Source organism: Chrysemys picta, chromosome 7, assembly GCF_011386835.1.
Source record: "Chrysemys picta bellii isolate R12L10 chromosome 7, ASM1138683v2, whole genome shotgun sequence".
Taxonomy (NCBI): Eukaryota; Metazoa; Chordata; order Testudines; family Emydidae; genus Chrysemys; species Chrysemys picta.
This window is the reverse complement of record NC_088797.1, coordinates 13,535,559-13,557,813: the sequence shown is the minus strand read 5'-3', so window position 1 is coordinate 13,557,813 and position 22,255 is coordinate 13,535,559. Positions and strand designations below refer to the sequence as shown.

At 43.1% G+C, this 22,255-nt stretch overlaps 2 protein-coding genes across 15 annotated transcripts in view; both read right to left on the bottom strand.

The window, feature by feature from the left end:
* CNTN4 (contactin 4) overlaps positions 1-22,255 on the bottom strand; it is a 657,650-nt gene that overhangs the window by 572,588 nt on the left and 62,807 nt on the right. For 11 of the 14 annotated variants that reach the window (XM_065550819.1, XM_065550814.1, XM_042849912.2 and 8 more), the window contains exon 2: positions 971-1,011. The gene's annotated coding sequence lies outside the window, so the exon portion shown is untranslated. Of the gene's footprint in view, positions 1-966; positions 1,012-22,255 lie in introns of all 14 variants that reach the window. The other 3 variants (XM_065550810.1, XM_008168074.4, XM_042849911.2) reach the window with 1 other exon arrangement.
* LOC135972536 (uncharacterized) lies at positions 9,468-11,724 on the bottom strand. The gene is made up of 2 exons (XM_065550808.1): positions 11,032-11,724; positions 9,468-10,037 (listed from the first exon to the last, which is right to left on the bottom strand). Exons 1-2 carry the CDS (start codon positions 11,606-11,608, stop codon positions 9,562-9,564), a joined length of 1,053 nt encoding a protein of 350 aa, XP_065406880.1. The 5' UTR covers positions 11,609-11,724; the 3' UTR covers positions 9,468-9,561.

Sequence of the window (22,255 nt, the reverse complement as noted above, 5' to 3'; positions counted from 1 at the left end):
CCACAAGCAAATTCATACATATCTCCCACAATATGATTCAAAGGACAACTTTTGAAGAAGCTTAGATAGATCCAACTAAATTATTGAATGCAATACTTACTACCATGAGTACTCCTAGTGCGTAGCTATTTAACAGTGGAAATTGGCTACTTCAATATTAGAGAAGGTAAAAAACAGATTATAGAATGGGATACAGTATCTGACCCAAAACGAGCTCATTTTTGCCAACCTTGATTTGAATGGGAGCAGACTTGGGCCCCAAACTTCTTTCACAATGAAATTTAGATTTAAATCCTTACCCTGCACCATTGAAATCAACGGGAGCTCTGGCGTGCCAGACCTCACTCAAAACACGGAGGCCAAAATCTCATCTCAAACCAGTAAATTTTCAAACCTAGGTGATGTAAATTTGCTGAGCACCCAGCATTTTACACTCAAATGACCTATTTAAAAGTAAGTCAATTAAAATAAACACACTCTTAATCTACATTCTCAATGATTTACTAACCACCAGGTTTAGAAATGTTATGATAGAATCACAGAATGATAGAAATGTTATGATAGAAGGGACAGAAAATACAGCCTGAACATAAAACACAATAACTGTGAGAAGGCCATTCTATCAGATATACACATTGAATCTCAAACGAGGTTACTTTTGGAAAAATGAGGGGAAAGGAGGAGATTAAGATGAAAATAGTTACATGAGTGCTGTATGTTTTGTCAATCCTAATTTATGCAATATAATCTATAACTCAAAAATTACACCTGTTACTGATCCTGTGTCATTTAGCTAGGTAAACAGTAAACAAACTTCTCCACTCAGTTTTCAGAAGTGAAAGAGGGCCTTTGATACCAGTTACTATCATTCAATATATTAATGTAGTTCAAAAGCTGAGAAACTATGGTATAAGAGGAATTATGAGAGATGACACAACAATAAATATTAAAATATAAAAGCTCTACCTACTCCAGTGCATGGTACGAAGTCTTGATTCAATTCACCATAACCTGAAAAAAATAAATTAATACAGAAAGTAAGTCATACTGATTTTTATCAGTAAACTGATTAATTGTGTGTGTTACATCATTTTTACCTGCGGGGAGGGATGGGTAGAGCTATTTGCAATTACAAAACAGAATATAATCTACAGTTATTACAACAACATGAACCAGTTAGGATATACAGCTTAGGAATTCAAACTGTACCAGAAGCTAAGAAAACAAGTAGACAGTTAAATGAACACACATGTGCTGTACAGGTATTGAAGGAGGAGGAGACTATACCGTGCAGGACTTATTGCGTGCATGTACCCAAATGTCTCTCTATGCAGCTGAGACCTAAAGTATTACAAGGGCTTTAATCCCTATGTCCTTAATTTTTACTCAGGGCTAAACTTTTTGTCGTCAATAGGAATTGCCTTGAGTCAGGACTGAGTACAGACTTCAGGATTTGGTACTAAATAGCTTTTTTGTTTTTTGAGAAAATACAATATACAACTGAAATGCTGGAAAATAAGTTTACAAAGGTATGACGGGCAGCAAATTTACTCAACCTGCAAAAAAGTGTTCTCTGAAAGCGTAAATGTAAGTAGTCATACGCACCAAATAAATACATAAAGTGATGACAATAGTCAAGCATAAACAACTGAATGCAACCATCCCCTGCCCCGTTCCAAAAAAATAACCTCTCTCTTCCTGCATTTCTCCTAATACATATATGTTCTTGGATTATGAAAGTTTAAGCTTTTTTTTTTAAAAAAAAGTTTTATCATTTGAAAACCAAAGGGTTAATTGAACAAAGTGAGTTAAAAAGTAAGTTAGGTCAAGTACTCCACTGGATTTTTCCACCATATGATTCACAGTTCCCTTCTACTTGAGTTAATTCTTTCTTGAACAGCTCTCGGCGGTGGCATATGACTCTCAGACCTACCACTCACCGCACTCAGTAGCTTACATTCAAGTTCAAGAATTCTACTTGTGGCTATTTGAACTTAAGCTTTCAGCAGCTTGGACTTAACTGTGTACTGAACACGCTCCTATAGCCTGCCAAGTCCTCCCAGTGAAACCCAGCTTCCTCTGCTGCACAAATGTCCTCCGTCTGCCAAATGTGGCAGACTTTCACTGCTTGCATGGATAGGATTTTCAGTTCCTCAAGGTCACAGCTCATAGCTTGCAGCTCACCAAAATGGGTAGGCCCCAAACCCTAAAGCTTAGATGTCAGATCACTCTAACTTGCAGCTCATCCAGTTCCCAAGAAGCTCTAGCTCTGCAGGTAGCCAGTTTAACCCAAATTACCATCTACTCAAATTTTGGTTTAGGGTAAATGTGATGGAGTGCCCACCCCACACAAGGCCAGGAGGGGTTAAAGTGGCTAGACAGGCCAATTAACTGCCCAGGCTGCACCTGAAGAAGGAGACCGGGAAAAGGGCAAAAACTAGAAATGGGCTCAGTTGGGCAGGAACAGGAGGGGGTTGTATAAAGTGGAGGAGCTGCAAGCAGCAGGGGGCTTTAGGAAATAGTCTATAGTCACTCCCTGGGGGGAGGGAGTTTGGGCTGACAAACCCAGGAAGAGGGGAAAGCCAGATAGGTAGGAAGCCCAGGGAAACAACAGCCAGGGTAGGATTGTATAGACCTTGACTGCTTGTTATAGGATCCCTGGGCTGGAAGCCAATGTAGAGGGTGGGACTGGGTTCCCCTACCAGTGATTGAAAGTGTCACAGAACTCTGGAGACAATAGGCAGACAGCTGGTATGGAAGGATTTTGAATTTCCCAGAATGGACAGACCTTAGTGACCTGGCCGGAGGGCCAAGCCAGAAACAGGAACGTGAGCAGGGTGAAAGAGATGGGTAGAGACACCACCCAGAGGAGGGCAGTGCATGACAAGACCTAATCCCCAGAGTCACCAGGAGGAGGCACCACATGCGGTGAGTGGACCCCATGACAGGAAATAATTGAAACATTTGAAAATATGGAAACTGTTTTGAAAAGTAGACAGTAGGAGATGCAGAAACAATTCAATATAAGGATTTATAATACATTTGTAATATACTTAGCATAGCACCCAGCCATGGGACATGCAAACATCAGTTGCTTAATAAAAGTCAGCTTTTGTATAACTTCAGCGGCCTGCTTCTAAAAAAGTTTTGAAAACAGTGTTGCAGAACAACGCTGCACCTACAGACAGTCATGCCACCAACAGCAAGTTTTACACATAATTAATGGAACAGACAGCAGACCTCAACTACTGAACAATGGGTTCCCACAGGGATCCATCTTTGCACCATTGCTTTTTAATATTTATATCAGTGACACATCATTGACCCAGTTACAGAAATTTGGATACATGGATGATTTTGCACTCATCATTCAAGCAAGCATTTTCACCCAAGTGGAACACATCTTCACAGAAGACCTAAAAACACCTGGAGCAGGACCGGTGCAAGGAAGTTTCACGCCCTAGGCGAAACTTCCACCTTGCGGCCCCCCTCCAGCCCTGCGGCAGCTCCCCGCCCCCCCCCCCCGCCTTGAGGCACCCCACCCAACAGCTCCCCCGCCCCGGGGAGCCGTGCGGCAGCTCCCCACCCCAGCTCACTTCTGCTCCGCCTCCTCCCCGAGCACGCCGCCCCTGCTCTAATTCTCCTCCCCTCCCAGGCTTGCGACGCCAAACAGCTGATTGGCGTTGCAAGTCTGGGAGGAGGGAGAAGTGGAGCAGTGACTGCGTGCTCGGGGAGGGGGCATAGGAACACTGTAAAAAAAAAATTGGGGGCACCGCTTTTTGGCGCCCCCAAATCTTGGCGCCCTAGTTTGCCTTAATGGTAGCACTGGCCCTGACCTGGTTGGTCATGGCAACTCTGATCCGAACCCTAAAATCCCCCCAGCTGTCTCAATTTGCAACCAACATGCAAAGAGGTGCCTGAATGTCACCATCCTCAACATTACACTCAGGTACAAAGACTTTCTGAAATAGCTGAGTGATTCTGGATCATAGCCTCACATACTGACAGCATCTGATGAGGATGGCTGCCAAGATAAAGACTAGGAACAATGTAATCCACAAACTAGACAGGATCAGTTGGGAAGCAGCGCTCACACCTTGTGGACAGCCACTTTTGGCCTTCGTCTTCTCAGCAGCTGAATATTGCATGGCAGGATGGGCAGGTAGCATACATATGAAACTTGTTGATGTGCAATTGAACACTGCTATGAGAATTGTGAGACTGCTGAAGTCAGGCTGGCTTCCTGTCCTCGTGCATATCTTACCACCATCCCTCCGAAGAGAAGCAGCAATAATACAAGAATACGTCTCTGTGATAACGAACTCAGACTTGCCCATTTATGAAGATCTCAAAGAAACCCTGAGATGCCACCTGAAGTCCAGGAACCTACTTCTGGTTAACAGCTAAAACTCTCATTGCTTTGGGACTGTCACGAAAAGACAAGTGTCTGAAGCTGTGAGAAACCAGTGATGTCAAGAATCAAGACTTGATTACAGATCCTACAGACCACCACCTGGTTTCACCAGGCCACATACAATATGGATCACAGCAACCTGCATTTTAACCTCACATGGGTGTTGCAATTACTTACTACACAAATGAAGAACAGGCCAGTATGCACATGTGGAGAAGACATAACTGTGGACCATCTAGTGAACAGCTGCCTTCTCCAGAGGAATAGCCTTGATTCATTCTGTTTCATCAAAAGCCATAGAGTGGATGACAAACTTGGATGTTAATCTTTAATGTTGCTTTTCAAGTTGCCATATGAAAAAGAATGTTTATGCAACTTTTGGGTGGCTATTTCTTTAGGAATAAGTGCAGATCCCTTTTTACTGTCAACTCTGACTCTTCAAGATAGCCGAAAACTAAAAGTCATTGGCCTAGTATAAGTCCATTGATATCAATGGAGTTGGAGCTACTGATATCACCACCTTCACTCTATGCACTGTGCCTCACTGAGTTTCAAACCAAGTCTGCTATTTTGCTTTGAATATGGAAAATTTTGCTTGTTTATTTTGTAAAATGAAAGTTTGGTACAGAGAGGCTGGTAGGTATCATTGGTTGCATTATTTAATGTCATGATGTAATACTGAAGGGGAAAGAAATACAAAATTCCTTATCTTTAAACAATATAGTGCCCAGAATGTGAGCTCATTCCTGATTCTTTTGAAGTCTCTGATAGAACTCTTCCATTTAATTCATTGGAAACAAGATCAAGCTCTAAATTACTCCCTAGATTATTAAACAATTTTGCTGGCTATAATTTCATGTGGGGGAATTATACATTGCTACTCTGTATTGAAATGTAATGGGCACATTTTACAAATATCTACCACAGCACATGCAATTAGACTTTTTCTTGAGGACTGACTGAGACTTTCTCAGCCAATTCTTGAGTCAGCATAACTCCACTGAAGTCAATGAAGCTATGTAGATATACACCATCTCAGAATCCATCCCTTAATATTGAGAAGAATGCATATAACCAAAAGGTGAAAAAAAGATGTATATGGTACAATTATTCACTTTGACTGATTTATTTAAAGAATCTGCAGTTAAAAATAAATTTCTTTTAGAATTCATGGCTTGAGTAGAATTCCAAATATTCCCATACCCAAGAGGGGGAAATTCTGATCTTGCTTACATTGTCTAAAATCTAGATCAGTGGTTTTCAACCAGGGGTACACATAGCACTGGGGTACACAAAGGTCTTCCAGGGGATACATCAACTCATCAAGATATTTGCCTAGTTTTACAACAGGGTACATAAAAAGCACTAGCGAAGTCAGTACAAACTAAAATTTCATACAGACAATGACATGTTTATACTGCTCTATATACGATCCACTGCAATGTACCATAAGTACAATGTTTATATTATAATTGATTTATTTTATAATTATATGCTAAAAATGAGAAAGGAAGCATTTTTCAGTAATAGTGTGCTGTGACACACTAGTTCATTCAAAGTTAAAAAACCAAGGGAGACAAAAGCAGGAAAATCTGTTTTCCTCTTCCAATCTATGAACTAAAACTAGGTGTGAGAGAATGAGATCTACTTGTTCTAAAAACTTAAGGGCATGGTTACCAGAAGCAATCAATTCATTGCACTAACCACAAATAATACTTCCTTTGTCTGATAAATCAGTTTTAAATGCAAAACTTTAATAAATTTTTTCTTATGTATCCAAGACATTTTAGGTAATTATTTAATACTAGTTTTAAAAATAAATGTTGTTTTTGTGCATTTTAACTGGATTTGCATTTCCAACCAAATAGACACATCAGAAGTAAAAAAATAATCTAATAAACAAATACATCATTCACCATTTTCTAGCATAATAAAAATGTAAACATTAAGAATCTGAATAAATGTAACTTAAGTTATAAAACTGCTTAAATAAATGTAAATATAAATAAATATATCCTCCCGGATAACAAAAGGAAGCACCAAATGTGTAAAGGCTATATTTAGACACAAATCAATATGTTTTGATTGTTAGCCACTAGTGAGAATCAACCTTTCTTTAGGAAAATAACCAAAATTACAAATGAAAAAAAAACATGATTTAAATCAGGAAGCAGTGAACACTGATTTTAATCATGATTAAAATTGCTTTGATTTAAATCAATCTACCCTAAGGGTTGAATAAAATGACAAGTTAGGGGAGTACTTTAGTGCATGGGCAAATTTATATTTAAGATTTTATCTAAAAATGATTTAAAATTAATCAAAACAAACTGCAAATCTAGTAGCTTTCTTCAGCTAGATTCTGCAAGATGTGTATATTTACAGACATGCTAAATGACAGCTTGTATTTCAAGTAATGTCTTATAAGGGACAGCCAAGCTTGGACTTGGATGGGAATTTTCCTGCATAAAAACTGCCAGATTAAGCTCACGAATCAGTTCAGATGTCCTATCTTTTACACCTTTTGATTCCCAGACATTACATGTTTTCGTTTTGTAGTTATATTTTCTATTGTGCACTTGGTTTTGCTCTTGGTTTTCCACTGGTTTACTTAAGACTTCCTTTTGGTTTCACATAAATCAGTTTAGTCTAGCATGATCTTAGTCCACTCCTCATTTCACTATTTTGGGATATTTCTTAAACTGATCTGCAGTAGCAGTCTGAAACATTTTTTAGGCCTTGTCTACACTACGAGAGTAGTTCGATTTTACTTGCATCGAATTTTTGTAATCGATATTGCAAAGTCGAACGTGTGTGTCCACACTAAGGACAGTAATTCGACTTTGTGCGTCCACACTAACGGTGATAGCGTCGACATTCGAAGCGGTGCACTGTGGTCAGCTATCCCACAGTTCCCGCAGTCCCCTCTGCCCATTGGAATTCTGGGTGTAGCCGGCAATGCCTTCTGGGTAACAAAATGAGTCGAGGGTGCTTTTGGGAAACTGTCGTCATCCGTCCATCACTCCCGCCCTCCCTCCCTGAAAGCGCCGGCGGGAAAACAGTTCGCGCGCTTTTCCAGTCATTGACAGCGCGGACGCCACTGTACTCCGAGCATGGAGCCCGCTGCGACCATCGCTGCAGTTGTGGCCGCTCTCAACGTTTCGCAGCTTATCATAAAGGTTTCCCTGAGGCAGATGCAGAAAAGTCAGGCGAGGAGGCTACGGCACCGCGGTGATGTCCTGAAGTCTGAGAGTAGCACAGACCTGTCAGAAAGCAGGCGACCCAGCGCCGAGGACATCACAGTGGCAATGGGTCATGTTGATGCCGTGGAACGGCGATTCTGGGCACGGGAGACAAGCACTGAGTGGTGGGACCGCATAGTGCTGCAGGTCTGGGATGAATCCCAGTGGCTGCGAAACTTTCGCATGCGGAAGGGAACTTTCCTGGAACTTTGTGAGTTGCTGTCCCCTGCCCTGAAGCGCAGTGACACCCGGTTGCGAGCTGCACTGAGTGTACAGAAGCGAGTGGCCATAGCCCTGTGGAAGCTTGCAACGCCAGACAGCTACCGGTCAGTCGCGAACCAGTTTGGGGTGGGCAAATCTACCGTGGGGGTTGTTGTGATGCAAGTAGCGAAGGCAATCGTTGATGTACTGCTGCCAAAGGTAGTGACCCTGGGAAACGTGGAGGCGATCATAGATGGCTTCGCAGCGATGGGATTCCCAAACTGCGGTGGGGCCATAGATGGAACTCACATCCCTATCCTGGCACCGGACCACCAGGCCACCCAGTACATTAACCGAAAGGGATACTTTTCCATGGTGCTGCAAGCACTGGTGGACCACAGGGGACGTTTTACCAACATCTACGTGGGATGGCCGGGCAAGGTTCATGACGCTCGTGTTTTCAGGAACTCTGGTCTGTTTAGACGGCTGCAACAAGGTATTTACTTCCCGGACCACAAAATAACTGTTGGGGATGTGGAGATGCCTATAGTCATCCTCGGGGACCCAGCCTACCCGCTAATGCCCTGGCTCATGAAGCCCTATACTGGCGCCCTGGACACTGAAAAAGAACTCTTCAACTACCGGCTGAGCAAGTGCAGAATGGTGGTGGAGTGTGCTTTTGGCCGTCTCAAGGGGAGATGGAGAAGCTTACTGACTCGCTGTGATCTCAGCGAAACCAATATCCCCATTGTTATAGCAGCTTGCTGTGTGCTCCACAATCTCTGTGAGAGCAAGGGGGAGACCTTTATGGCGGGGTGGGAGGTTGAGGAAAATAGCCTGGCTGGTGATTACTCACAGCCAGACAGCCGGGCGATTAGAAGAGACCAGCGGGAAGCGCTGTGCATCCGGGAGGCTTTGAAAGCAAAGTTCCTGAGTGAGCAGGGTAACCTGTGATTTTATAGTTTGTGTACTGAGAAGCTAAACCTGCCCCCGTTTCTTTACCCAGGTAATGTTGACTATCCTATCCAGTTACATACCCCCTTCACCCCCCCTCCAACACACGTGTCGAAATAAAAATAGTTCTACTTTGTTAAAGCACACCGTTTTCTTTAATACTGTTTTAGCGGGAATTTTTTAAAACTGGGACGCAGACTGTGGTGCGGGGCGGGTCTAGTGTTGTGATGCGAATGCAGCTTCTAAACTCAAGGATTGACAGGCTCCGCTGCGGTGGGATGCTTGTTTCAACGGAGCCTGTCACCCCTCCTGATCGGGACTGTGTGTATGGGAGGTCTATTTGACTTTGTGGCAGGGGGAGGACGGTTACAGATCCCATGCTGTGTGGCTCTGTGATCCTGTCTAAGGACCGGCGCTTAAGATCTGTAACTGCCCTCCCCCGCCACAAAGTCACAGAGCAACCCACCCCCCCCCAACATTACATCAAAACAACCTCCCAGACTAACCGGGGCAACTAGTCACTGCATCACTGCACTGTGTATGTGCCCTGCTGCTGTGCCTGCCCCCGACTATGTACCCTGCCAAAGGAGACTGTCCTGTCCAATTTCCAACCCCCTTTCCCCTCCTCCTCCAAAAGAACATGATTGAAACAGTAGTTAACAGAAACGAATTTTTTATTATCAACTACACATGGCATTGGGAGGTGAAACTTGGACGTGGGCTTGTGTCAGGCAGGAAGGAAAGAACTTTTCAAATTTTGGGAAATGAGAGCCTTCTGCTACTAGAGCTCTCTGCAGGGGTGGAGTGAGAGTTAGCAGGGACTCTGCCGCCTCTCCTTCTTTGCACTTTGGGTGAGGTGGGTATGGGACTTGGTGGCGGGGGAGGGCGGTTAGAGATGGACTGCAGCGGGGCTCTGTCCTCCTGCCTCCGTTCCTGCAGAACATCCACAAGGCGCCGGAGCGTGTCCGTTTGCTCCCTCAGTAGTCCAAGCAGCGTTTGAGTCGCCTGCTGGTCTTCCTGCCGCCACCTCTCCTCCCGATCCATGTTGGCTTGGTGCATTCGGGTCAAGTTCTCCCGCCACTGGGTCTGCTGTGCTGCCTGGGCTTGGGAAGAGGCCATAAGCTCAGAGAACATGTCCTCCCGTGTCCTCTTCTTCCTACGCCTAATCCGCGCTAGCCTCTGGGAGTGTGATTCCAGGCTAGGTTGTGAGACAGTCGCAGACGGGGCTGTGGAAATGGGAAAAAGGGAGTGAATTCCTCTGAAAGATAAATGTAGTTGTGAACAAAGAACATAGTCTTTCTCTGTGAACAAGACCATGCACAGCACCTTTCACATGCGCACTCAGCACAAGGTCGAATTCTCGGCCTTCGCATTCTGTGCCTGGGGTCTTGAACAGCACATTTGAGAAGCGAGGCAGCACAACGGAATTTCTGTTGCAGGCAGACATGGTAAGCCGTACACTTGTGGCAGTTTAAAACTTTTATATTACCACTGGCCTCATTTCACATTTAAATCAATGTCAGTCCCTGCTGCCAGCAATCCGGCAAGCGGGAACTCTGCCCCTGTCCCACCCCCTCGCGGCTGTCCCCGGGAATGATCCCTTTCGGCTGCCCCTCTCCCGCCTCCACCGCGTGGCTGCAAACCAGCGGTGACAGTTCTGTAAAGGAACGGGAAAGCAGTCCCAACACTAACATTCCCCTACCTAATTAAAAGCAGGTCACCATGGCCGACATCACCCTGATGAGGATCTCCGAGAGCGACAAAGAGAGAATGCTCCGGGAAAGCCTCCAAAGACCAGGGCCGTATGCCGCCCTGCTGTGCAGAGCAATGATCCCCGAGTACCTGATAATCTCGTGGCGCGGCAACGTGTCGTACTTCGGAGGACCCAATAAGGCCGCTCTCCCCAAGAACCTCATGCAACGGCTTTCAAGTTACCTCCAGGAGAGCTTCATCGAGATGTCCCAGGAGGATTACTGCTCTATCCCCGCACATATAGACCGCATTTTACTGTAGCTGCAGTAGCAGGGAATACACAGTAGAGCGGCTTGTGCAGGACAATCACTGAAAACCGGACATTGCTAGATTTCTTTTCAAAACTTGCACTGCCCCTTACTAAACCGTTAAGCGCCTAGGGCACACTAATCATGAACAACCCATTCTTTTAATTGTTAATATTCCTGTTTTGTTAAAAATAAATGTTTAGATGTTTACAACACTTACTGGCTGATCCTTCACCAGATTCTGTGTCCGGGGTAATGGCTGGGGACGCTTCGTAGGGGATCTCTGTAAGGGTGATGAAGAGATCCTGGCTGTCGGGGAAATCAGCGTTGTGAGAGCTGCCAACTGCCTCGCCCTCCTCATCTCCTTCCTCATCTTCCCCGTCCCCTAACATGTCTGAGGAACCGGCCGTGGACAGTATCCCATCCTCAGAGTCCACGGTCACTGGTGGGGTAGTGGTGGCGGCAGCACCGAGGATGGAATGCAGTGCCTCGTAGAAACGGGATGTCTGGGGATGGGATCCGGAGCGTCCGTTTGCCTCTTTGGTCTTCTGGTAGCCTTGTCTCAGCTCCTTGATTTTCACGCGGCACTGCGTTGCATCCCGGCTGTATCCTCTCTCTGCCATGTCTTTAGAGATCTTCTCGTAGATCTTTGCATTCCTTCTTTTGGATCGCAGCTCGGAAAGCACGGACTCATCGCCCCACACAGCGATGAGATCCAAGACTTCACGATCAGTCCATGCTGGGGCTCTCTTTCTATTCCCAGACTGCATGGCCATCACTGCTGGAGAGCTCTGCATCGTTGCCAGTGCTGCTGTGCTCGCCACGATGTCCAGACAGGAAATGAGATTCAAACTGGCCAGACAGGAAAAGGAATTCAAATTCAAATTTTCCCGGGGCTTTTCCTGTGTGGCTGGTCAGAGCATCCGAGCTCGCACTGCTGTCCAGAGCGTCAACAGAGTGGTGCACTGTGGGATAGCTCCCGGAGCTATTAGCGTCGATTTCCATCCACACCTAGCCTAATTCGACATGGCCATGTCGAATTTAGCGCTACTCCCCTCGTCGGGGAGGAGTACAGAAGTCGAATTAAAGAGACCTCTATGTCGAACTAAATAGCATCGCAGTGTGGACGGGTGCAGGGTTAATTCGATTTAACGGCGCTAACTTCGACATAAACGCCTAGTGTAGACCAGGCCTTAGAAGGATTTCTCCTGGGATTCAGGCAATAACCGTGTCAGTATTCTGTGTTCATTGTTCTACACTCCACTAGAGTCAAAGTATACAACTGAGAATTAACTTTCATTCCTTAGGATCCATGTATAAACTGGTACTCCTTAAGAGAGTTTTGTGACCTCAGAATAACTTTTGAAAGGATATTCTTTATTTGCTTATCTCTATATGAAAAAGGAGGGCAAAATCATTGCATGGTACATGGTCTAAAGTTTCCATCAGCATGAGTTTAGAATGAATGCATTACTCACTGGCAGTAAAGCCAAGGCATCCCACACTCATGCCAATGGAAACTTTAAATTGTACAACTACATTACAGTCAGAAGAAAATTATTCCAGAGCATAGGAGTGTTTGTCAGAGCCAGGCTCCAATATGGCTATGTGAACGGTTTGCTATAACCAGAGGTGCAGATATTCATTATTAGAATTTGCAGTGTAGATTCTTGTGTATTCAAATAACCTTGGGTCCACAGGAATCTGCCAGCATTTCACCCTAAGGTACACAGATTGCCTAAAGAGACATTGATGTTGAAAGTCAATCTGAGCTGAAAGCTCAAGTTTCCTTTGTGTCTTTAAAAATCTCCCCTAAGCTTGTGCCCTTTAAAACACAAATAAGTTCCAAAATAACCACAAAATCTTTTGAAGTTGCTCTGAACTATGAGAGCTGAGGTCTTGAATTCATATGGGTCCTGCGTTTTTCCTGCAACTAATTTTCCTTTATATGAACTCTTCATTAACTAGTACTTTAAAAAAAAAAAAACTCTTAAGGAACTTCTCATTTCACTCTAGAGACACACTGTTGATGAATACGTTTCACAAACGTTTTGTGGTGTATATATTCAAATATTAACAGCAGAAATCCTCTTATTGTTTCATTAATTGGTGTCATGTTTATTTAGTTTCCACCACAGATACAATTCTCCATAGCACAACAGTAGAGGGCAAAGATGACTGACTGACAAACAGATAACTAGCTGGCCAGGTGCAAGCATAAATTTACATTTAGCAGAGAGGAGAAGTGATGAATGACAAAACACCACATCAGATACAAAAACTAATGGAATTAGAAAACATCACCATTTATTATTTCACTGGTATTTCTTTTTTCAAAAGAGCACTGAACTGCCCTCTAATAATTGCAATGATATATCTAGTTGTACACGTGTGTAGATGTATATTCGCATGTGAAATTAATATATATCCTACAGAAAGACCCCAAACCTACTTTAAGAGGTTATGCATTCTAAGTCAGGAAATACCACACTTCAAGGTGCACACAAACTTAACTCCCCCCCCCCCCATCCCTGAGCCCTGGCCCTAGGTCGCTTGTTGCCCAGGATGGAAAACTTTATCTGCACCACCCTTTCCCCAAGCAGCCTAGCTAAGGTGAATTGGTTGAGTGACTGATCAATGTGTCCCCTTCCCTCCCCCCCAGATGTTGAGTTGATGTTGTCGGAGATGGGTGCCCAGAACAATTGCCTTGATTGCCCACACCCTAAGACTGGCCCCACATTGTTGTTCTCCTATAGCAGCAGTCTTTAACTACCTTATCTCATTACTTATTAGTTAATATGAGCAACAGGTGATAGAGGTGAAATGTATCTCAGGGTGATTTCCATAGAAGATTGAAACTCCTCGTATGCCTCCATCCAACACAGGTTGGTGTTGCTGTGGATACAAGCAAGTCATCCTCTATTACCCATCCTCCTCTCAACTCCTGTGTTTTGGGCTTAGGGTCATTATCCTCCCTCTCCATTCCAGACCGTATTGTTGCTTTAGGTGTACAGGAAGGAGATGAAAAGCATATAGGTCCACTTGTTCCTTAGAAGGAGCTTGTTAAAGTGGAGTGAGGTTCACTCCTGAGCATTGTGATTTTGCACATTGCCAAGAAAAAAGCATTTGGCCATAAGGGGCCACATTTAATGAGATATTTTTCAAGGTGACAGATTTGAGTCCAGAATGATTTTTTAAGTTTCAGGATATACTTGGAAATGAAAACATTTACATGAAGGAAAAATTATTAGATTGAAGTGTTATAATTCCTTAAATATCCATTTCCAGGAGCTGCTCTAGCTTTAGGCAAATTAGGTAATTACCTAGTGAGGCAGATTCTGCCTAGCCAGGCAGTTGGGCTACCTAGCCAGGCAGGTGAGTGAGTGGTGCTGCAAGCTGGTGCTTCAAGGTCCCCCTCCCCCAGGGCCACTTCCACCATAACCACCGAACCATCAAAAAGGCTCACTACGCCCGCACAGAAATTCTGATGCAGTTCAGAATCTCAGTAAGAGGGGGACAACACCCTGAAATTTTGCCTAGAGCAGCAGATTGTCTTGGATGGCCTCTGTCCATTTCCCCTTTTTCCCTCCATTCTCCTTTTTTTTTAAAAATCTTTTTCCTCACTCTCTTCCTAGATTCAACTGTTAATTTCATATTATTTATGAAACAATACACAAAGGTCAGAGGAAAACCTTAGAACCTACATGTTTTAAAGTACCTGTGTTTGTAGATGTCTGTCTATACCAGGGGTCAGCAACCCTTCAGAAGTGGTGTGCCAAGTCTTCATTTATTCACTCTAATTTAAGGTTTCGCATGCCAGTAATACATTTTAATGTTTTTAGAAGGTCTCTTTCTATGTCTATAATATATAACTAAACTATTGTTGTATGTAAAGTAAATAAGGTTTTTAAAATGTTTAAGAAGCTTCATTTAAAATTAAATTAAAATGCAAAGCCCCCCCGGACCAGTGGCCAGGACCCGGGCAGTGTGAATGCCACTGAAAATCAGCTCACGTGCCGCCTTTGGCACGCATGCCATAGGTTGCCTACTCCTGGTCTATACACACAGCAATAGACACTTTCAAACATGTAAGTTCTAAGGCATTCCATTGACCTTTGTATATTTTATACAGTTTTCTGTTCAGCTATCTGCATATTTTATCTGTATCATAGCCAGATTTCCTTTGCTCAAGGAACTCCCCCTCACAAACAAGCTGAGGCAATGGACGGACAAAAACTGCCACCACCCACTGTCTGCTTGTTGCATTCGCCATTGTAGCCACGGCCACAAAAAACAAGGTGGAGCAAGAGAAGGGAACAATCACTCCTCCCATCATGATGGCCTGTGTGTTTCCAGAGGATTATTAGCAGTGGGAAATAGTCAAAGCCAAAGAACTTTCAGCTTCAGAACATAAGCATTGCTTCTATGGATGATTTCATGCAAAGCACAACATTTACATGGACACGGCGACTCGAAACTGGGAAGAAGGGTAAGTTTATAGTGCTTTAATTTCACTGCAGATATTTCACCTCGCTCTAACCCAAACTGTATAGTGCTCTGTTAGACACATGTTTGAGATGGTGATTAAAGTAATTGTACTTGTATCCTCACAAGCCACATTGAACGCAGATTTCCTCACTTGAAAATCTAATGCATTTAAACTACATTACGACCTAACAACCAGCAACCCCCAAGCAATTTTGCTTTAGAATAAATATCAGTCATAGCTTCCAATCAACTCAAACACTCACTTCATACCCAGGTGGGAAACACACTGGAATTCATAACTACGAAATTACTGTGAAACAAACATAACACTCTCCTAGACGCCACTATATAATGCACTACAACATATCCTGAGTTCTTAAGCCGCTCAGAATTTTCTGTATGCCTTTCTCTGAAAATCACTGCAAGGAGCTGCAGAATGCAGACATAAAGTTGTTCCAAAAGCTAAAGGGAATGACAGTTCTTTAACATGGCTCCCCAGTCACCACCTGTGAGTTTTGATCTCTCAGTTGTCTCTTCCAAGAAACTAAAAAGATTCATTTTTAAGTGATCCTCATTTTATATAAAAGAGTAACACACGCTCCAAAGGAACAATCACTTCAAGAGAAAAATTAAAAGGAAGACACTGCTTCATTTCACAGAACTCCTGCTTAATTGCACAAAAAATAAAATCTATTTTTCAGGTGAAGGCAGCTTTTTGGTGGCTGGTTACTGGGAGCTACTGATGACAGCCTAAAGACCATTTGATGTTGTCGGTTGGCAATAGAAATCTTTAAGCTGCATTGTGCATCTGCTCAGTTCTGGGAGTCTGCAATTTATGTTTATATTGACATTAACGTAGACTGCTGTTTTTCAAGAGAAAGAAGCCATACCACCAAAGATGCACATTCACATCTATTCAGACACTTATGTGTCTCCAACTACCATCCAATCCCCAGTTTTTAATGCATTTATCTTCACACCACCCCTGTGAGGTAGAGAACTGCTATTTCCCCCATTATAGAGATGAGGAACTGAGGCACAGAGAAAGGAGAGAATTACCTCAGTTTATATCAGAAGTCTGTGGCAGAGTAAGGAATTGAATCTAGGTCTTTGGCAGGCACCATATTCACTATCTGATCCTTCCTTATCCTTCTTCTTTTGTGATTCCTCACTATAAAGTACTTAGTTAGAGGTAATTGGCATCAGAAACTTTATATAATGTTTTTGCCCATGGTTATGCTATGAATGCAGCAGGCTCTGGCCCAGGGAGGGAGACCAATTATTCGGCCAATTTAAGAGTGGCACTGACTGACTCCCGAGGGAGCTGTTCATAAGTGGATTGTGAGTGATGGGATGAGTGGAGCGCATGGAGAACGTTTCTTAGGGCTGTAGGAGGGGCTCAGAATACAATGAAAAGAATAGAGGCCCCCTGGCATTTCTGAACTCTTGAATCCAACAGTTCAGATTATTACATACAACATGCGCTGTTAGGGATTATCCTATTATGTGTACAGTCCTGGCTAATTACATACTGGATTGTTAATACTATTGTTATAGACATTAAGTTAAGCCCCGACAATTTGTTGTGTCTTTGCTATGCTGACGTCACTCAACTATAGGGGCTGAATCCTCAAATGTGCTGGAATAGCGCTCTGTACCTATAGGTGGGATACAACTGATGCAGGGGCTGATTCAGTTGTTGGCATAATTTAGAGCAGTCTCAGTCTGTTCTAAAGTCTGGCTTGTGAGAGGAATCTGAAGAATCCCTAGATTGAACAGAGCACGAATAACTAGCTCAAAGACCCTCCTTCTAGCTCACCCCTTTCGACAGAATTATTTTAAGTCCCCGGTGTGTTTTATAAGCAAATGGGCCACAGCAAGGCCAAGAATTTGACCCTATACATCCTTCTCATAAGCTGAAGGAATGGTAGTTTTCAGTCCCGCGACGGAAGCCTGGAACAGGTTTTGTTTGTTGGTTTCCCTTTATTTATAAAAAACAAACAATAAAAATAAATAAGTTATGAGACAAATGCCAACAAGTTCACAAAGCGTATGCAGCACTCAGGGGAAGACGGAGGCTTTGTCCTTTGCAGGGCTGGAATATAGCTCCATAGTCTCACAAGATGCACTAGATAGGAATTGCGACTCAGTGGGATTAAAACGTAGCTCTCCCATCTTCCAAGTGAGCGCCTTAACCAGTGGGTATTGGGCATAAAGGGGCTGCCCGTGCTACCTCCATCTCCACCTCTGCTTTTGTGACTGGTATTTAAGTTCCCTTGTGCAATTCAAGAATTTGGGAGAATAATTTGGCAAATTTGTGTCAAATTTGTTTCAGTTGACTCTAAACAACATTTTGGAAGGAATAAGCCATTCTTCCAAAAGATTTAATTCAGCTCTATTCATTAGTGATTTTTTGCCTTCTAATCCACAGTATGCATCCACCGGTTTATATTTTTCTTTTATTCTTTTCCTAAAAGAGAAAAGCTTCACGAGAGTTGATTTATGGCAGTAGGTGGTTCATTTATTTAACCATTCGTTTGTTGATTATTTCCCTAATAAACGGCTAGACTGTGATATTTTTTACCCGCCCTGAATAAAGTGCACCATGTAGCTGCACTGCCCCCAGAGCAGACCAAGGAATGAATTTTGATTCAGTCACAATTTGTTTCCTGGTTGCCTTCTTGCTCCAGGAAAAAGCCATCTGTTACTGTTACGGAGCAGTAGGAGATCACTTCCTCTTGGTGCTGGCTCAGCTGTGCTACTTGGACAGCTCCACTCAGCTCCTACCCTTCCCTGATCACCTAAAATTTTGCCTCACCCCTGTGCTTTGAGCCACCCAGGGGAACAATGACATGCTTTACTCCCCTATGCAGGTGCACACAACAAACAATCATCTTACCTAAAAGGAATACCATGTTTTACTCACCTACCAGCTGTAGCTGATAAATTATGAACACTTTTCTCAGATATTTGAATCCCTGGCTTTCCTCCTACCCCTGAATTCATACATAGTCATTAACACAATAGACTGATGATGACAACTAAACTGAAGAGATATGATTTCAGAGGTGAAATATAAATCCTGTATGTATTTGTCATAAGCACATTTCTTGTTCATCTAAACATTCAGTAAAAGCACTCTAAGTGCAATCTGTCTCATGGAAAGAGGACTCCAAGTCTAATCACCACAGTACCTCTCCCAGTGTTCATCTGTTTAACTTCAAAGAAAAATGTTGTCAAAACAAAGATCTCAGATGGTTTGCTACTTCTTAAATGTGAAAATTCGACTGTTGAAAATGTTTTTTTTTAAGGTAGCAGAACACACATCATCAGCTTGAGAACAATATTATAAATCTCTATTGATTTTCAGGTTTTAAAATGAAATTTTCTCAATCTCATTTGCTTCACAAATGAAATGAACATTGAGCTGCTTGACTGCATGTTGACAAATAAAATCATCTTTAGAAATTGTCAAAGAAATGTAGACATGATTTACAGGCTAATTCATAAACTGAAGATATTAGCCACATAATCTTAAACTTTTAACTCCTCTATTGTTTACAGCGGGCTTTCACTCTCCATTGAGCTAAGCTCAATACACACCAATATACTGAAAATAGGAGAGAGAGATCCATGAACCTGAAAAAAACTTTTCTTAGGGAAACATTTTGCTATGTGGGTGTAAACAGGTTAAAGTATATCTGTCAGTAAAAATAAATGATCGCTAACGAATGCAGTTTGGATTAGAACACATTATATTCATCTCCTTTCTACTTTAAATGCAATGAAATGCATTACATCATTTTGTATTTCCTCAAAGTGATACACTAGTCTCTGAACTGCTGAGTAAGTGATTCTTGACTTATTTACATACAGTAACATCAACCCAGCCACTTATAAAAGATTATTTAACAGTATGCCAGACTCCAATGATAAAAATGGAGATTTGTTGCTGATGAAGTTAGTTCTGCTTTGCTTGTTTGAACTTTTTCTTGTCAATTTTGGCAGCATCTTCCAATAGCCAGTGGTTTTCTGAAAAACAGAGGGTTATTGGTTGCATCAGGTGGTAGCCAGTCTTCAGTCAACAGTCAGAATTCATACACTATCATTTTAATCTGCTGTTGTATTTGTTTCTTCTTAATTTTTAATGAGATGTCTAATAAGTAGCAGCCAACCTGGTGGCAAGTGGTAGAACTCTGCTCTCTAGGAAGATCAGTGTTCAGTTCCTGATCCTAGTCTTTCACTCTCTAGAGCATCAAAACAGTCTTTGTCGTCTCCATAACACCGTCGGCCTATAACCGTGTGTCTCAAACTTGGGCCGCCGCTTGTGTAGGGAAAGCCCCTGGCAGGCCAGGCCAGTTTGTTTACCTGCCCCATCCGCAGGTCCAGCGGATCGCGGCTCCCACTGGCCGTGGTTCACTGCTCCAGGCCAATGGGGGCTGCTGGATGCAGCGTGGGCCGAGGGACATACTGGCCACCGCTTCCCGCAGCCCCCATTGGCCTGGAGCAGTGAACTGTGGCCAGTGGGAGCCGCGATCGGCCGGACCTGCGGACAGGGCAGGTAAACAAACCGGCCTGGCCTGCCAGGGGCTTTCCCTACACAAGCGGCGGCCCCAGTTTGAGAAACACTGGTCTATAAGGAAGGGGAGAGAGAATGCCTCCTTTGGCCAAAGAAAGAACAATGCTGACCGATTCTCTGAAGTGCCTCATTTCCTCCTGCAAGAAAAATTCCAGCCAACCACTGGAAAGGTGGGGAAAAATCCACAACTTCCAAAAGTCCAAAATGTCTACAGCTTTTCATGAACAAATGCGGGTTTCTCGTGATTCTGTATTTCTATTTCTATTTCTATTTCCAAACTGTTGTATTTCTACATCTTTTGCCAAAGAATCATATCATACTAAGGCAAAGAAGATTTTTCATGGCAAGTCAGTACATCTTCAGTATACATCAGAAAGAAAGATATACAGTAGGCAAAAATCTTGATATAGCAGGGTAATTAGCTAGATGGCCATTAGATCTTTTCCATTTCTAACATCTATACTTTTTTGATTTTCAAATTTGTTTTTAAGGGGAAAAAAGTGGTTAAGGATCTTTTAGAATTTTCCTGATCATGGCTGTGTGTCTCTATTTGATTTTGATTCTTAGTAAGACCAGTATAACCGGACACCGGATGTCAAGAGCTCAGGAGAATGCCTAAACAATCTATGTTTTATGGACAGCATCTGTAGTAATTATTGACATCACTGTATCATCCACTTTGCATTTCTTTAGAATTCAGCTCCTGTTTATTTGAAGTGATGATTTTGTGGTTCTTCGCCAGCTAATATATTCATCCACCCAGTCCATTGATTACTCTGAATGAAGGCCTTGAATATTTAATGCTAGTTAAACATTTTAGCAAGGTTCTACTGTCACTAATGACTAGCTTGGTAAGTGAGATTTTAGGACAGCTCTCTCACGTTTCTGTGATAAGAAGATCAGATGGATACACACCCACATTCTGGCCTGCCTTGCACAACAAGCTCCATCTCTCTCAGTTTATGTAGGTTTTTTTTTTTTTTAATACTGTTTCTTTACTACTTAAGACTTCTTTAATTTGTTCTCAGCTACGCTTCAGAACAAACTAGGAGCTGCAATCTCAGATCACCCACATTCTCCCACACACCTGCCTGCTCTTCCACAAAACAAAGAGACGTTTGCTTTCTACACCAATTTAGCAAAGAATTTTGCAAGCTTATGTATCTGGGTCACGGGACATAGACATGTAAACTCATCACAGAATCTCACAAAATTTGAAAAGTTCACTCCAATAAAATAAATAAAGTGTCCCTCCCATCACTGTATAAGAAAAGTCTTGACACACAGGAGTGTGGGTGAGGGACTTAACTTTATACAGTGGTTGACTCCAGTAGCTACTGTGACAGCCTCCTTTTGTTTTTACATGAAACAAATAAAACATAATACTCAGTAAAATTAACCATGGACCAATACCAACAATTAATAAATAAAACAAAAGTGGTGATATCTAGAATGGTGTGTGAATAGATGATCCAGACACCCTGGAACAGATGAGGCAAAGTGTTTGCAGTGGACAGTGTACCAGTTCTGCTCTCAAGACACATGGGTTATACTCCCAGTTCTTCCGCTGACCTGGTGTATGACCTTGGGCAAGGCACTTTCATTACAGCTTGGCAAGAAATGTTTTTTTTCTCCCCCCCATCTGTATCAGAGCATGGCAGGGCCCCCCTGGCTCCTCCCTCTACCAGGTCCAAAAAGTCATTCTGAGATCCTGGGGTTAGTGACCACTGGTGCAGTTTATTCACAGGCTTGTTCTCATTACTGTTTCACCATGTACAGTTGGCCCTTCACCATCTGCAGGCAGGAGGGAGGAAGGAAGGAAGGAAGGAAGGAAGGGAAGAGCTACCTCTTTGCTTCCACTCCCTGCCTTTTCCCTTTCTTTCTGCTCCCCTCCTCTGGCTTCCTTCCCCGGAGGCTTTTATACAGCCCCAGGCTAATTAGGTGGTAGCTGTCTCTGCCTCCCCAATTAGGTTATCTCCAGCCAGCTGTAATCTATCCTCCCTAAAGTGGAGCTGGCGTGGCAGAGGGCTGAATCAGGAACCCTTTGCCCAGCACCCTGTCTCACATCCCACCAGAATTTCTGAGATTTTTGAACTTTTTTCCTATCCTGAAAAGTCAATGTAGCTCAGTGTTTTGCAAATCCACAATGCCCACAAATTTATTTGTATAGGGTCAATCAAAACTTATTCATATCTGGCCAGAATAGGACAACTCAGGCTCTGGACTTGCACCTCTCAATATCCAGATCAATATTGTAGGTAGTGCCTAATTCTAATATATTTGATCATAGACTGGGGTAATATGATATGGGTGTCCTTCATACAGATGGTATATTCCTGGGGTACAAGGCTGGGAGCTGGAGGAATTTGGCTGATGC

What these genes read in the sequence shown, in the direction of transcription:
- LOC135972536 (XM_065550808.1), bottom strand. Translation starts at nt 11,608, where the DNA reads ATGCAGAGCTCTCCAGCAGTGATGGCCATGCAGTCTGGGAATAGAAAG. An exon ending in ATCTGGTGAAGGATCAGCCA is followed by an intron (nt 10,038 to 11,031) that starts GTAAGTGTTGTA and finishes CCATTTCCACAG; the next exon opens with CCCCGTCTGCGACTGTCTCA.